Here is a 16434-nt window from a genome sequence, read left to right as displayed (position 1 = left end):
AAGTGGTGCGTGCATATGAAATTGTTTTGAGATCAAATGTTTCATCGATGAGAAAGCTTGCAGAATGTCGGCTAAAATACATCTCCTTCCATCTTCTCCCGCTGCTGGCCACTGGGCTTCCTCTCACTACCATATTTGCTAGTGAGTGGAAATGGCCAAGCAGATGCTTCACATTTTATTAATCCGGTGAAATATCTGTCTGATTGTCCTATCTGTGATTTGGCCTCCCTTGATAAAAAAAAGTATATAATAATAGCCAATCAGCATTGAGCTAAACTGAGCGGAGCTCAACTGTGAATGGTCCTGGCGCACCCAATTTTTTTTTAAAGGGAAGCCAGTTTGGGTATCGAGAGACAATGTGGCCCCATCCAACACCACCCCTGAGTGCAACAAGCCAGGGACTCAGCCCCCGTAATAGAGTCAGTGGTATGGAATCCCAGTTGAGAGTGGGGAGTCGACCAAGCAGAGACAGCAAGGATGGTTCATCAGTTCAGTACCTTGTAACCTGATGCCTCTCTGCTTGGCTCTAAGAATTAAGGAATTAGGGAACTAACGTCCTGTCCAGGGGGTATAGGCCACTTGTATATCAAGCTGCCTTATGTGACAGAAACAGGAGATGTTCAAACAAGGATTATTTGTCTAAGGCTTAGCTACGTAACGTTACTTACTTTAACTTACAAGACTGAAACCAAGTCTAATTCTCTCACATAAAAGAGGAGCTCTGAAGGAGAAAGCCCTGTATTCATCTGTTTTCTTAGATATTGGGGGGGAACAAGGAGTCCTGCATCTTGTGGTTCTCTTCTGTTTTCCCTTTCTAACACATACCATTCTCAACCTCTCACCTTATCTATCTATTAAAATATATATATAAGGAACATCAGTGGGCGTTCACACGCACACACACACACATCTAAATATACAGCTGAAGTCAGAAGTTTACATACACTTAGGTTGGAGTCATTAAATTTGTTTTTCAACCACTCCACAAATTTCTTGTTAACAAACTATAGTTTTGGCAAGTCGGTTAGGACATCTACTTTGTGCATGACACAAGTAATTTTTCAACAATTGTTTACAGACAGATTTTTCACTTATAATTCACTGTATCACAATTCCAGTGGGTCAGAAGTTTACATACACTAAGTTGACTGTGCCTTTAAACAGCTTGGAAAATTCCAGAAAATGATGTCATGGCTTTAGAAGCTTATGATAAGCTAATTGACATCATTTGAGTCAATTGGAAGTGTACCTGTGGATGTATTTCAAGGCCTACCTTAAAACTCAGTGCCTCTTTGCTTGACATCATGGGAAAATCAAAAGAAATCAGACAAGACCTCAGAAAAAAAATGGTAGACCTCCACAAGTCTGGTTCATCCTTGGGAGCAATTTCCAAATGCCTGAAGGTACCACGTTCATCTGTACAAACAATAGTACGCAAGTATAAACACCATGGGACCACGAAGCCGTCATACCGCTCAGGAAGGAGACGCGTTCTGTCTCCTAGAGATGAACGTATTTTGGTGCGAAAAGCAAATCAATCCCAGAACAACAGCAAAGGACCTTGTGAAGATGCTGGAGGAAACAGGTACAAAAGTATCTATATCCACAGTAAAACGAGTCCTATATCGACATAACCTGAAAGGCCGCTCAGCAAGGAAGAAGCCACAGCTCCAAAACCGCCATAAAAAATCCAGACTACGGTTTGCAACTGCACATGGGGACAAAGATCGTACTTTTTGGAGAAATGTCCTCTGGTCTGATGAAACAAAAATAGAACTGTTTGGCCATAATGACCATTGTTATGTTTGGAGGAAAAAGGGGGAGCTTGCAAGCCGAAGAACACCATCCCAACCATGAAGCATGGGGGTGGCAGCATCATGCTGTGGGGGTGCTTTGCTGCAGGAGGGACAGGGGCACTTTGCAAAATAAATGGCATCATGAGGAAGGAAAATTATGTGGATATATTGAAGCAACATCTCAAGACATCAGTCAGGAAGTTAAAGCTTGGTCGCAAATGGGTCTTATGGACAATGACCCCAAGCATACTTCCAAAGTTGTGGCAAAATGGCTTAAGGACAACAAAGTCAAGGTATTGGAATGGCCATCACAAAGCCCTGACCTCAATCCCATACAACATTTGTGGGCAGAACTGAAAAAGCATGTGCGAGCAAGGAGGCCTACAAACCTGACTCAGTTACACCAGCTCTGTCAGGAGGAATGGGCCAAAATTCACCCAACTTATTGTGAGAATCTTGTGGAAGGCTACCCGAAACGTTTGACCCAAGTTAAACAATCTAAAGGCAATGCTACCAAATACTAATTGAGTGTATGTAAACTTCTGACCCACTGGGAATGTGATGAAATAAATAAAAGCTGAAATAAATCATTCTCTACTATTATTTTGACATTTCACATTCTTAAAATAAAGTGGTTATCCTAACTGACCTAAGACAGGGCATTTTTACTAGGATTAAATGTCAGGAATTGTGAAAAACAGAGTTTAAATGTATTTGGCTAAGGTGTATGTAAACTTCCGACTTCAACTGTACATAACACATCCTAACATACAAAACACCACACTAAACACAGCAGATAAAACACATCTAGGACTACACACTAACCAATCAAACAAGGGTCAGGGTTGTATCAACCATTATCATACTTAATGCCTATCCAAACATCTCCACATGCGCATAGGGGGTAGGTCTAACATATTCATCCTGGCACTATTCTTTACTTTTCAAGAGAAGGGAAAGGAAACATTTAGGGGAGTGGAAAGGAAGGAAGGGAGGAGAGGAGCAGTGAGGATACAAATAGGGGAGGGGAGAGGAGAGAGACGTGAAAAAGGGGAAGGGATAGTGGTGGAGAGGGTTCGACTTTATATTAGGAGAGAGTGTTCCACGATTTTAAAAGAGTTCCACTTATTTATTGTTTTTGGTGTTTTTTAAAGGAAAAAATTATACAAATGAAATCTAAGCAGCCAATTACGTTATTTGTTTTATATCTCTCATGCCATATTCCCATTGCTAACGTTATAGTTATTGCTATTCCATTACTTCAGTTCCTTTGCTATAGTTTCTTTAGTCTGGTGGCCAGTTAGTATATGAAGAACAAAATATTTCCATTCTTCCCATCACGGACTGGTAGAACTGGGACACCAGGTGGGTACAATAATTATCAAGTAGAATCTAAGTACTCAGATCCTCCATACACGGAGCTCTAGCCGCTGTCCTCTACGTTCTATGAGGGAAAAAATAATAGCTGATAACACAATTCATGTTTGTATTTACATCATGTAATGAATGTAGTGCTCAGTATAAAGTATATTCACTGGCGAATTGTAGCTAGTCAGCAACTGATTCTGTGGAAATCAAGTCCAGTCTGCTGTAGAATTCGACGTTGTGTAAGACGCACTCTCGTTGTAGTGAACCGGACTATGACGTTACTTTGACAAAATCGGTGTCGGCTGCTATGAAGCTCCCGTGGCTTTATAAAACAGGAAGTAGAATTACGTTTGTTGTCACTGTCACATGCTGAAGTCAAGCTCGATCAGCTGACTGCATTCCTTCCCCTTTTTAATGGTTAGATTTTCCTTCTCCAATTGAACGTTTTCGGTGGGTGAAGAACATTATTTATATTATTCAGACCTTTTGGCGTCAATTGTTAACACCAACCTGAAGGTAGCGTAGTGAGATCGCCCGCAAAATATCGCGGTTTGGGTGATTGAGTGGATCATGAACGGACACGCTATTCTCTACACCGGGGTCACTTTGGCCTTCTGGAGTACCATTCTCATCGTCGGTAAGAAAACGTTGTATATTTGCTAGCTAATGTAATGGGTTTAGTTAGCTAATGATTATAGTAAATATATACTTATTTTAATAAAGTCACTCGTTTTTATTCATTGATTGTAAATGTCTTTGCTTGACAGATGCTGTGCTACTTGCTAACTAACGTAACGTTGTCCCGCTGCGCTACGTTAGCTAGTTTAGTTGGATCTGCAGTGATGTGCTAGCTAGTTGACAGCTGTCATTATGTTTCAGGATCCCTAGTTATTTAGCTTGCTAGCTTCCTTAAATTGTATATTGTTATTTACGTTTGTGGGATTGTCGTCCAAAACCTTGTTTAGCCATTTGTTTGTAAGAATTCGACAAAATGCTTACAGGAAGTATCTAGCTAACTAGTTAATGTTAGTTAGTTAGCTAGCTAGCAAGCAAGTAAGCTAACTAGCTAATGTTAGCACATCACTGTAGAGTTAAAGTTAGCAAATTTTCGTCTGCATAATATAAGGCTACCCCGCACTAACAGCATAACGTTACCATAGAAAACGTATATACCACAACATAGCTAAATAAATCAAGCTAGCTTGGTTGCTACATTCAGAAAAATAGGAACCGAAGCACTTCTCATGTGAGGGTGAGCTATCACTCTTATCCTCTGACACTTCATAATTTCTGACACATTTTGGTTCTGTAACTCAGTGGCTTGGCTTTACATGTACTGTACGGAACTGTTCTGTACTGCAACACACATACATATACATACAGTGTACACACACACGAACACACACATACTCATGAAGATGTTTGCACTTTTATTCTGCATTTTTCAGGTATCTGCTACACAATCTTCGACCTTGGATTCCGCTTCGATGTGGCATGGTTAGTATGACAGTCTCTTGTCTTAGTTAGAACAGTAGGCTATATCACAGGCATAAGAATATAGGGTCATATTCTGAGTCTGGTGGTGATTACTAGTAGAATTCCAGTCAGGTGGTATTTCATAAGTGTTGACCTAGACTAAAACCTGAATGTTTGATTTTCATAGTAAAATGGTACTCTCTCTCTCCCTCAGGTTCTTGACAGAAACGTCGCCTTTCATGTGGGCGAACCTTGGGATTGGCTTGGCCATCTCGCTCTCTGTTGTCGGAGCAGCTTGGTGAGTATTCTTAATTTCCTGCTTTGAGTGTTGCTTCAGAAGAGATTGTCCAATATGAATTTGGAGTAGGGAATTTCTGAAATTAGATTTGAAAATTCAAATAGCAACTAGTGTCTTGTCCCCATCCTCTTCCCTATTTCATGCAGGCTATATTACTCCTCCTGGATGGCAGGAGTATCATGTTATTGTATCACTGTTTTTATGTTCTGCTTTATGTAGGGTTGATCTGATTTTATATGATTAAATCGAATATCGTGATTTGACATTGATGATATATTGTGATGTGCTAGACTATACTCTATTTGAACTTTACAGTTAGGCTGTGTCAATATGTTAAATGAAGTCTAAATTAATTAACTAAACCTTATTTTTTTTCACCAAACTAAGATTATTTAATGAGAATACCACTATAATATTGAAAATAAACACATTGCACAGTCTGGAATTATCTAGTCATTAACGACGCAAAACGATTATATCGGATATCACAATATTTGGAGTAACATACTGTAGAAGTCGCTCTGGATAAGAGCGTCTGCTAAATGACTAAAATGTAAATGTAGAAGAGGTCCCCCAAATATCACTCAATTCTAGTTTTATGTTTTTTATTTTTTATTTTTTTTATTTAATTTAACTAGGCAAGTCAGTTAAGAACAAATTCTTATTTACAATGACTGCCTACACCGGCCAAACCCGGACGACGCTGGGCCAATTGTGCGCTGCCCTATGGGTTTTGATACAGCCTGGAATCGAACCAGGGGGTCTGTAGTGACGCCTCAAGCACTGAGATGCAGACTGCTGCGCCACTCGGGAGGCCGTTCATAATGAATTGTGTCCTCCTTGTTTTACAGGGGCATTTACATCACAGGTTCCAGCATCATAGGAGGTGGTGTAAAAGCACCACGGATTAAAACAAAGAATTTGGTCAGGTAAGCTATTAAGTGAAACTGTCAATATGGCCAGTTTCTCAGACCCAGATTAAGCCTACCCCTGGACTAAAATCACCATTAAAAATGCTTTGTAGTCTAGGCTTAATCTTTGTCTAGGAAACTAGCCTAAAAACGTATACATCTGTATTTGCGTGCTGTGTGTGTGTGTGTGTGTGTGTGTGTATATATATATATATATATATATATATATATATATATATATATATATATATATATATATATATATATATATATATATATATATATATATATATATATATATATATATATATATATATATATATATATATATATATATATATATATATATATATACTACCAGTCAAAAGTTTGGACACACCTACTCGTGCAAGGGTTTTTATTTATTTTTACTATTTTTTTACATTGTAGAATAATAGTGAAGACATCAGAACTATGAAAGAACACATATGGAATCATGTAGTAACCAAAAAAGTGTTAAACAAATCAAAATATATTTTATGTTTGAGATTCTTCAAATAGCCACCCTTTGCTTTGATGACAGCTTTGCACACTCTTGGCATTCTCTCAACCAGCTTCATGAGGTAGTCACCTGGAATGCATTTCAATTAACAATTTGTGGAATTTCTTTCCTTCTTAATGCGTTTCAGCCAGTCAGTTGTGTTGTGACAAGGTAGGAGGGAGGGTTTACAGAAGATAGACCTATTTGGTAAAAGACCAAGTCCATATTATGGCAAGAACAGCTCAAATAAGCAAAGAGAAACGACAGTCCATCATTACTTTAAGACATGAACGTCAGTCAATACAGAACATTTCAAGAACTTTGGAAGTTTCTTCAAGTGCAGTTGCAAAAACCATCAAGCGCTATGATGAAAATGGCTCTCATGAGGACCACCACAGGAATGGAAGACCCAGAGTTACCTTTGCTGCAGAGGATAAGTTCATTAGAGTTACCAGCCTCAGAAATTGCAGCCCAAATGCTTCTCAGAGTTCAAGTCACAGACCCATCTCAACATCAACTGTTCAGAGGGGACTGTGTGAATCAGGCCTTCATGGTTGAATTGCAGCAAAGAAACCACTACACCAATAAGAAGAAGAGACCTGCTTGGGCCAAGAAACACAAGCAATTGGCATTAGACCGGTGGAAATGTGTCCTTTGGTCTGGAGTCCAAATTGGAGATTTTTGGCAGTGTCTTTGTGAGACGCGGTGTGGGTAAACGGATGATCTCTGCATGTGTGGTACTCACCGTAAAGCATGGAGGAGGAGGTGTTATGGTGTGGGGGTGTTTTGCTGGTGACACTCTCTACGATTTATTTACAATTCAAGGCACACTTAACCAGCATGGCTACCACAGCATTCTGCAGCAATACGCCATCCTATCTGGTTTGGGCTTAGTGGGACTATCATTTGTTTTTCAACAGGACAATGACCCAACACACCTCCAGGCTATGTAAGGGCAATTTTACCAAGAAGGAGAGTGATGGAGTGCTGCATCAGATGACCTGGCCTCCACAATCCCCCGACCTCAACCCAATAGAGATGGTTTGGGATGAGTCGGACGGCAGAGTGAAGGAAAAGCAGCCAACAACTGCTAAGCATATGTGGGAACTCCTTCAAGAATGTTGGAAAAGCATTCCAGGTGAAGCTGGTTGAGAGAATGCCAAGAGTGTGCAAAGCTGTCATCAAGGCAAAGGGTGGCTATTTGAAGAATGTCAAATATAAAATATATTTTGATTTGTTTAACACTTGTTTTGGTTACTACATGATTCCATATGTTATTTCATTGTATTTATGTCTTCACTATTATTCTACAATGTAGAAAATAATATAAATAAAGAAAAACACTAGAATGAGTAGGTGTGTCCAAACTTTTGACTGTAAGTCAGCAGTCTTTCCCATCAATGTATTACTGTGTTAAATGCTATTGTCTCATCCTGCCCACAGCATTATCTTCTGTGAGGCCGTAGCTATATATGGGATCATCATGGCAATCGTTATAAGTAACATGGCTGAGGTAAGCATGAGAGGTGGCTTATGATATGATAATCATTTGTGTCCTTTTTAACAGTGGTGGAAAAAGTACCCGATTGTCATACTTGAGTAAAAGTAAAGACTCCTTTAATAGAAAAAAATGACCACTCCACAAATTTCTTGTTAACAAACTATAGTTTTGGCAAGTCTGTTAGGACATCTACTTTGTGCATGACACCAGTAATTTTTCCAACAATTGTTTACAGACAGATTATTTCACTTATAATTCACTGTATCGCAATTCCAGTGGGTCAGAAGTTTACATAGACTAAGTTGACTGTGCCTTTTAAACAGCTTGGAAAATTCCAGAAAATGATGTCATGGCTTTAGATGCTTCTGATAGGCTAATTGACATAATTTGAGTCAATTGGAGGTGTACCTGTGGATGTATTTCAAGGCCTACCTTCAAACTCAGTGCCTCTTTGCTTGACATCATGGGAAAATCAAAAGAAATCAGCCAAGACCTCAGAAAAAAAAATTGTAGACCTCCACAAGTCTGGTTCATCCTTGGGAGCAATTTCCAAATGCCTGAAGTTACCACGTTCATCTGTACAAACAATAGTACGCAAGTATAAACACCATGGGACCACGCAGCCGTCATACCGCTCAGGAAGGAGACGTGTTCTGTCTCCTAGAAATTAATGTATTTTGGTGCGAAAGGTGCAAATCGATCTCAGAACAACACTAAAGGACCTTTTGAAGGAAACAGGTACAAAAGTATCTATATCCACAGTAAAACGAGTCCTATATCGACATAACCTGAAAGGCCGCTCATCAAGGAAGAAGCCACTGCTCCAAAACCACCATTAAAAAAAGCCAGACTACGGTTTGCAACTGCACATGGGGACAAGATTGTACTTTTTGGAGAAATGTCCTCTGGTCTGATGAAACAAAAATAGAACTGTTTGGCCATAATGACCATCGTTGTTTGGAGGAAAAAGGGGGGGCTTGCAAGCCGAAGAACACCATCCCAACCGTGAAGCACAGGGGTGGCAGCATCATGCTGTGCGGGTGCTTTGCTGCAGGAGGTGACTGGGGCACTTCACAAAATAAATGGCATCATGAGGAAGGAAGATTATGTGGATATATTGAAGCAACATCTCAAGACATCCGTCAGGAAGTTAAAGCTTGGTCGTAAATGGGTCTTCCAAATGGACAATGACCCCAAGCATACTTCCAAAGTTGTGGCAAAATGGCTTAAAGACAACAAAGTCAAGGTATTGGAGTGGCCATCACAAAGCCCTGACCTGAAGCCTATAGAAAATATGTGGGCAGAACTGAAAATGCATGTGTGAGCAAGGAGGCCTACAAATCAGTTACACCAGCTCTGTCAGGAGGAATGGGCCAAAATTCACCCAACTTATTGTGGGAATCTTGTGGAAGGCTACCCAAAATGGTCCTCTGTAGCTCAATTGGTAGAGCATGGCGCTTGTAACGCCAGGGTAGTGGGTTCGATCCCCGGGACCACCCATACGTAAAAATGTATGCACACATGACTGTAAGTCGCTTTGGATAAAAGCGTCTGCTAAATGGCTTTATTATTATTATTATTATTATTAAACAATTTAAAGGCAATGCTACCAAATACTAATTGAGTGTATGTAAACTTCTGACCCACTGGGAATGTGATGAAATAAATAAAAGCTGAAATCATTCTCTCTACTATTATTCTGAAATTTCACATTCTTAAAATAAAGTGGTGATCCTAACTGACCTAAGACAGGGAATGTTTACTAGGATTAAATGTCAGGAATTGTGAAAAAATGAGTTTAAATGAATTTGGCTAAGGTGTATGTAAACTTCCGACTTCAACTGTAGTAACCAAGAAAGTGATAAACAAATCCAAATATTTTATATTTGAGATTCTTCAAATAGCCACCCTTTGCCTTGATGACAGCTTTGCACACTCTTGGCATTCTTTCAACCAGCTTCACCTGGAATGCTTTTCCAACAGTCTTGAAGGAAAATAGTATGAAAAATGTATGCACTCACTAAAACTGTAAGTCGCTCTGGATAAGAGCGTCTGCTAAATTACTTTTTTTTAAAAGAGTTCCTACAGATGCTGAGCACTTGTCTGCTTTTCCTTCACTCTGCGGTCCGACTCATCCCAAACCATCTCAATTTGTTTGAGGTCGGGGGATTGTGGACGCCAGGTCATTTGACTCAGCACTCCATCACTTTCCTTCTTGGTAAAATAGCCCTTACAGCCTGGAGGTGTGTTGGGTCATTATCCTGTTGAAAAACAAATGATAGTGCCACTAACTGCAAACCAGATGGGATTGCGTATCGCTGCAGAATGCTGTGGTAGTCATGCTGGTTAAGTGTGCCTTGAACTCTAAATAAATCACAGACAGTCACCAGCAAAGCACCCCCACACCATAACACCACCTCCTCCATGCTTTACGGTAGGAACTAAACATGCGTCTCACAAAGACACGGTGGTTGGAACCAATAATTTCCACCGGTCTAATGTCCATTGCTTGTGTTTCTTGGCCCAAGCAAGTCTCTTCTTATTGTATTGGTGTCCTTTAGTTGTGGTTTCTTTGCAGCAATTTGACCATGAAGGCCTTTCACACAGTCTCCTTTGAACAGTTGATGTTGAGATGTGTCTGTTACTTGAACTCTGTGAAGCATTTATTTGGGCTGCAGTTTCTGAGGCTGGTAACTCTAATGAACTTATCCTCTGCAGCAAAGGTAACTCTGGGTCTTCCATTCCTGTGGTGGTCGTCATGAGAGCCAGTTTGATCATAGCGCTTGATGGTTTTTGCGACTGCACTTAAAGAAACGGTCAAAGTTCTTGGGATTTTCTGTATTGACTGACCATGTCTTTTTTAAAGTAATGATGGACTGTCGTTTCTCTTTGCTTATTTGAGCTCTTCTTGCCATAATATGTAAAGTTCAGACTTCAACTGTATGAATAATTAAAAATTCCTTTATATTAAGCATACGGGGCAATTTTGTTTTTAATTTATGGATAGCCAGGGGCACACTCCAACACTCAGACATGATTTACAAATGAAGCATTTGTGTTTAGTGAGTCCACCAGATCAGCGGCAGTAGGGATGACCAGGGTTTTTCTCTTGATACGCGTGTGAAATTGACTATTTTCTGTCCTGCTAAGCATTCAAAATGTAACGAGTACTTTTGGGTGTCAGGGAAAATGTATGGAGTAAAAAGTACATTATATTCTTTAGGAATATAGTGAAGTAAAAGTTGTCAAAAATAGAAATAGTAAAGTACAGATGCCCCAAAAAACTACTTAAGTAGTACTTTAAAGTATTTTTACTGAAGTACTTTCCACCCCTGCTTTTTAATTATTACTAGTGACTATGTGATATAGTATTAAGGCAGTTATGTTCCAAATGGCACCCTATTCCCTATATAGTGTACTCCTTTTGGTCAAAAGTAGTGCACTAAATAGGGAATAGGGTACCATTAGGGACTGAACCTGTGGCTACTAATTGTAGCCTCAGGTAGGGCCATCTTGGAGTATAGCCTCGAATCTCTCTTCAGGCTTACTGATGTGCGATACTGTAGTAGACAGCTCCAATTTGATTAGAGACATCATGATATTTCTTTACACCCCATCTCTCCCTTTTATAGAGCTTTAGCGGCACTACACCAGAGACCATTGGGGCAAGGAACTACCAAGCAGGTAAGAAAATAATTGCTGACACTGAGTGTTAATTAGCCTGGTCCCAGATCTGTTTGTGCTCTTGCCAACTCCATTGCTCTCATTGTCAAGCCAAACAATGTTTTGGCATGACAATGAGTGACAGAGTTGGCATGATGGCACAAACAGACTGGCACTCAGGCTAGGTGTTGATTGGAAGTGGAACCCGTTCTTAAATTCGAATGATATAAAGGCATTCACAACATTAGACGTAAGGTAGGCATATTTCGCCATTGGCTTCAATAGCTCAAGTGATAAAATACAATTTCAGGCTATAAGGTAAAGACTGTGCTGATTGTGTTCTTTCCTGACAGGCTACTCCATGTTTGGCGCTGGTCTTACTGTGGGCTTCTCCAACCTCTTCTGTGGCATCTGTGTTGGCATCGTTGGGAGTGGAGCCGCCCTGGCTGATGCCCAGAATGGCAGCCTCTTTGTCAAAATTCTTATTGTGGAAATCTTCGGCAGTGCTATTGGGCTATTTGGAGTGATTGTAGCCATCTTGCAGGTAACTGACATTCTTTTGACACAGTTTTCATCCCTTGATTGGTTGAATAGCATAATAATTATGTCATTCTATAGCTGATTACATCAACTGCATATAGGTTTGCTGCTTCTTGTTTTTCTTATTACATAATCAAATATGTATTTTCTCGTAGACGTCGAAAGTAAAAATGGGTGACTAGAAGATGTATCCGCAAGATATAAGATCAAGATGACAAGATCTATGGAAGATATTACTGGAGAAGCAGATGGATTGTGTAAATACATAGTAAATTATTGAAATGTCTTTTTGTCTGTGATTGTTTTTAACCATTTGCTGAAGTGACATATTTGCACCATTTTGTCTTAAAGGAATGCAACCGAAAGGTTAGATTAAACTGCAGGTGTTTAAGACAAAATCATATCCCTTTTGAATAAAATGTTATGTTCATATTACAGTAGTTGCAGGAAAAAAGTAATTCATCTCTAGCAAACCTCTTGGCATTCCCCACATACTTTTACTGTTGTATCAAATCAAATCTATTACAACTAGTAGTAGTAGTAGTAGTAGTAGTAGTAGTAGTAGTAGTAGGGACATTTTTAAAGCGATACTTCGGGAATTTGGCAATGAGGCCCTTTATCTACTTCCCCAGAGTCAGATGAACTCGTGTTTACCATTTTTTTGGATACCATTTTAATGTGTCTGTGTCCAGTATGAAGGAAGTTAGAGTTTAACAAGCCAATGCAAATAGTGTTAGCACAATGACTGGAAGTCTATCGGTACAGTATCTACTAGCATGTGTACAGTATAGCATTTGTTACCCATGATGAAATAATGGAATGCCACTATTATATAATAACAGCTAAGGTACCCAAGTTTGGTTTGACATGACTGTGTTCTCTGGTGGTGGGTATGTGAAAATGCTTGCTTTTCCGTAAAGAGCTGTTCTGTTCATTACATGGAATTGTGATAAATGGCTGTAAAAATCTGTTTGAAGTATTGTACTGTTTGTATGGTAAAGTCATAAGGTATAACAAAGCAAATGATTATATTTATGACTAATGTAATCCATAATGTTTTTCACTAGTTTCAGTTACTATATATTTATCCATGACTGGTGTAAGTAACCAGTACTATAGTAACACTAAATGAATCAAAATGTATTGATACAAAGGTGATCTAAAGAGATATTACACTGAATCTGTAATTGTTGGATGTTTGACATTAGTCAGCTGTCATTCATTTAATTTGTGTTGATGTATACATAACATTTTGGTAGGCACTCTTCAGTTCTGATTGGTTAAAAATTTGAATAGTACATTTGTGTGTGAGTATATTAAGGGTCTGTTTTTTGTGAACTATGAGGGTGTTTACCATTCTATATACCTTTGCTTGGGTTGTCAGATTTTTTTGTTGTTGATGCAAGTCGTCTTTATCCACAGTGAGTGAACTGTGGCTGAATATACATGTATATGATTTTAAGTGACCATATATTATGTTTTTGCTCTTTCCTTCTCAGGTCTGTAACCCCCTGTTAACTATCTATCTGTGGAGAGTGAGAAATGTAGCTGTTTTCCTCAAGATCGTGTATATTTTCTGCTTTCTTTCTGTTTTTGTGTAACTTTGAACTTGAATGCTCCAAGCTCCTTGTCTTGTGAATGGGCTAACATACATTTATTATTTTGGAGAGATGGTACTCGAGCAGAACATCGATAAGAACTTCCTCAGACCGGTTGGCCTTTTTCTTAGTCATTATTTTTATTTTTATATCTAGTGAATTAGCTGCAAAATCTATGTCCACCTGTGCTACTGATTTTAAGACATTTAGATTGAGCCCTTAAAAGTTAAATACAATCCTTGAGTCTATTGTCATAAACTGGCATCCATTTAATATTCATAACATCCAATTTGCTGCGACCATGTGTTCGTCCCAAATTTCGCCCTATTCCCTACACAGTGCTCTTAAGTTTGACCAGAGCCCTATGGGTCCTGGTCAACAATAGTACACTATATATAGGAAATAGGGTGCCATTTGAGATGCACTTATGACTGTATATAGTTATGGAGGGCTCACACTGAGTCGTTGTCCCCCTCCTTACCAATCATTTATGTACAAGATGTATTTTTATCTGGTTTCTTTTTAATGTAAAAGTTCATAGTGTTCATCCATGGAGATGGATGGTTTGACTAGTCCCTATGGCAAAAGCCTAAACAACATTTGGAATAGTATTTCGAGTGGGTTTCATACATTGATTCAGCGGTGTTCATTCCTTACTTTTGACCATTCCTTAATGGACCTTTGGTGAAATACAGGGGTGACCTTCCTGGTCCTGGAGAGCATCAGTACTGAAGCGTTTCAATGTATAACATTTGGACTGTAAGTTCAACTGTTGTTGGTTTCAAAGTATGCTGCTTGAGAGAGGGCCATGAATGCACATGGCTTATGTTGAGACTCTCTAGGTCCTTGGTTGGCCACCTGTACTGTAGTGGTATGTCATTCATGTAAATGAAGATCATGCCTCTGGCATGCCTTTGGCTTTAGTGACTGTGTTTAATATGTTGTGGTGAATCCATTGTTTTGACATGTGTAAAAGTGGGTCCGCTTGACTTAATTGTCCTTGAAAGAATAAAGTACTCCAAACTGACAGTTCAATCAAATTTATTTTATAAAGCTGTTAACATCAGCTGTTGTCGCAAAGTGCTTTTCAGATACTTGGCCTAGACCTCAAAGAGCAAGCAAAGCAGAGGTGAAATCAGTGTCCAGGAAAAACTCCCTAGAAGGAAAAAACAGAGGAACCTGGCTCATAGGTATGACCAATCCTCTTCTGGTTGTAAGCAGTTTATTTATTTTTATTTTGGTTCTGTAATGATGTTCCTTATGTCCCAGTCCCACTCTTTTGTCTATAATTTTTACCCAATAGATGGCGCTATATAGTAAGTAATTTGTACATTTACTTGGGGACCTATCACACCTTATGCCTCTGCCTTATTGCTTAATTTACAAAAGTGTGGGCAGCAACATTTGCTATATTAATTCATTGACTTTTATTGACAAATTGTACCCCATAAAAGTAACGATATTACATTTACTGTAGTCATGTCTTTTTAGCTGCAGACTGCAAGATATGTGCAATGATGATGGGACCTAGTGTAAACTCCCTCTGGTGGGAGAATACCCGGGAGTTTGGACCAACTGAGGCTCCGTACTGAAGAGAGCAAGATGAACCTGCTACAGCCTCCTTTTTGCTTCATATCCACAGCAAACCTAACGGATTGACAGAATTATGAAGATAGAAGATTTACTGCCCTATATTTGGCATATTGTCCTCCTTAAATGATCTAAAAAAATGAGGCATTCATATCTGCCATGTCTGTTACATGGCAAAACGTTATTATCAGTGTCTGCACGAAAAATGAAATGACCGATTTTATCATCAGAAATAAAACGCGCTCCATGCTTTATTACGTGCAGTTTTTGTGAGGGCTTTTAGTTATTTTAGTTTTTTTAAATGCCATTTACAGATTCCATATAAAACTTGGTGCAACAAAGAGAAAATGCATTCATAGAAGAGCGGAGGATTGCTTGGCACCTCAAGGTAAGAATATATTCTATTTAATTTGTTAATCACATTTCGTTCTTTTGTGTACCTTGTATTTTTTAATTTAGCCTGCCATTTTGATTCTAATTTATTATCCCATACATCTGCATTTTAGATATTTGTGGTTATTTATGTTTTATTATACAATTTGCTTTGTTGTCATGCACATTTTGCTGAAGCATCCTAGACCCGCGATTCTATATGCATTTGTAATGTCCCTTTTTTCAAGTGACCCACACGTTCGATAACATTATTTCAAGAAGCAGAAAGGTCCTTGGAAGCAGCGATGGAAAGATCCATCCGGGCAGCATGCAGTGCTGCTCTTGCGCTGTCCACTGGTATCTACACTGAACAAAAATATAAACGCAACATGTAAAGTGTTGGTCCAATGTTTCATGAGCTGAAATAAAATATCCCAGAGATGTTCCATACGCACAAAAAGCTTATTTCTCACATTTTGTGCACGAATTTGTTTACATCCCTGTTAGTGAGCATTTCTCATTTGCCAATATAATCCATCCACTTGACAGGTGTGGCATATCAAGAAGCTGATTAAACAGCATGATCATTCCACAGGTGCACCTTGTGCTGGTGACAAAGGCCTCTCACAAGTTTTGTCACTGTCACGCAATAGAATGTCACAGATGTCTCAAGTTTAGAGGGAGCATGCAATTGACATGCTGACTGTAGGAATGTCCACCAGAGCTGTTGCCAGATAATTGAATGTTCATTTCTCTACCATAAACCGCCTCCAACGTTGTTTTAGAGAATTTGGCAGTACT

General features: G+C 39.1%; 1 protein-coding gene across 1 annotated transcript; it reads left to right on the top strand.

Moving 5' to 3' along the window:
* The first annotated feature begins 3497 nt into the window (after positions 1-3497).
* Positions 3498-14700, top strand: LOC311098748 (V-type proton ATPase 21 kDa proteolipid subunit c''). The gene is made up of 8 exons (XM_084139298.1): positions 3498-3801; positions 4613-4661; positions 4855-4938; positions 5790-5867; positions 7813-7882; positions 11503-11554; positions 11887-12077; positions 12229-14700. Exons 1-8 carry the CDS (start codon positions 3735-3737, stop codon positions 12253-12255), a joined length of 618 nt encoding a protein of 205 aa, XP_083995424.1. The 5' UTR covers positions 3498-3734; the 3' UTR covers positions 12256-14700.
* The last annotated feature ends 1734 nt before the right edge of the window (positions 14701-16434 follow it).

This window comes from Coregonus lavaretus, assembly GCF_964263955.1.
Source record: "Coregonus lavaretus genome assembly, chromosome: 23".
Taxonomy (NCBI): Eukaryota; Metazoa; Chordata; class Actinopteri; order Salmoniformes; family Salmonidae; genus Coregonus; species Coregonus lavaretus.
Note: the sequence above shows the minus strand (reverse complement) of the source record. Positions and strands in the feature narration are given on the sequence as shown.

Bases quoted from the DNA above. Each gene is read 5' to 3' on its own strand.
- LOC311098748 (XM_084139298.1), top strand. From the start codon at position 3,735: ATGAACGGACACGCTATTCTCTACACCGGGGTCACTTTGGCCTTCTGG. The intron at 7,883-11,502 runs GTAAGCATGAGA...TCCCTTTTATAG, and splicing joins TTATAAGTAACATGGCTGAG to AGCTTTAGCGGCACTACACC. The intron at 11,555-11,886 runs GTAAGAAAATAA...CTTTCCTGACAG, and splicing joins GGCAAGGAACTACCAAGCAG to GCTACTCCATGTTTGGCGCT.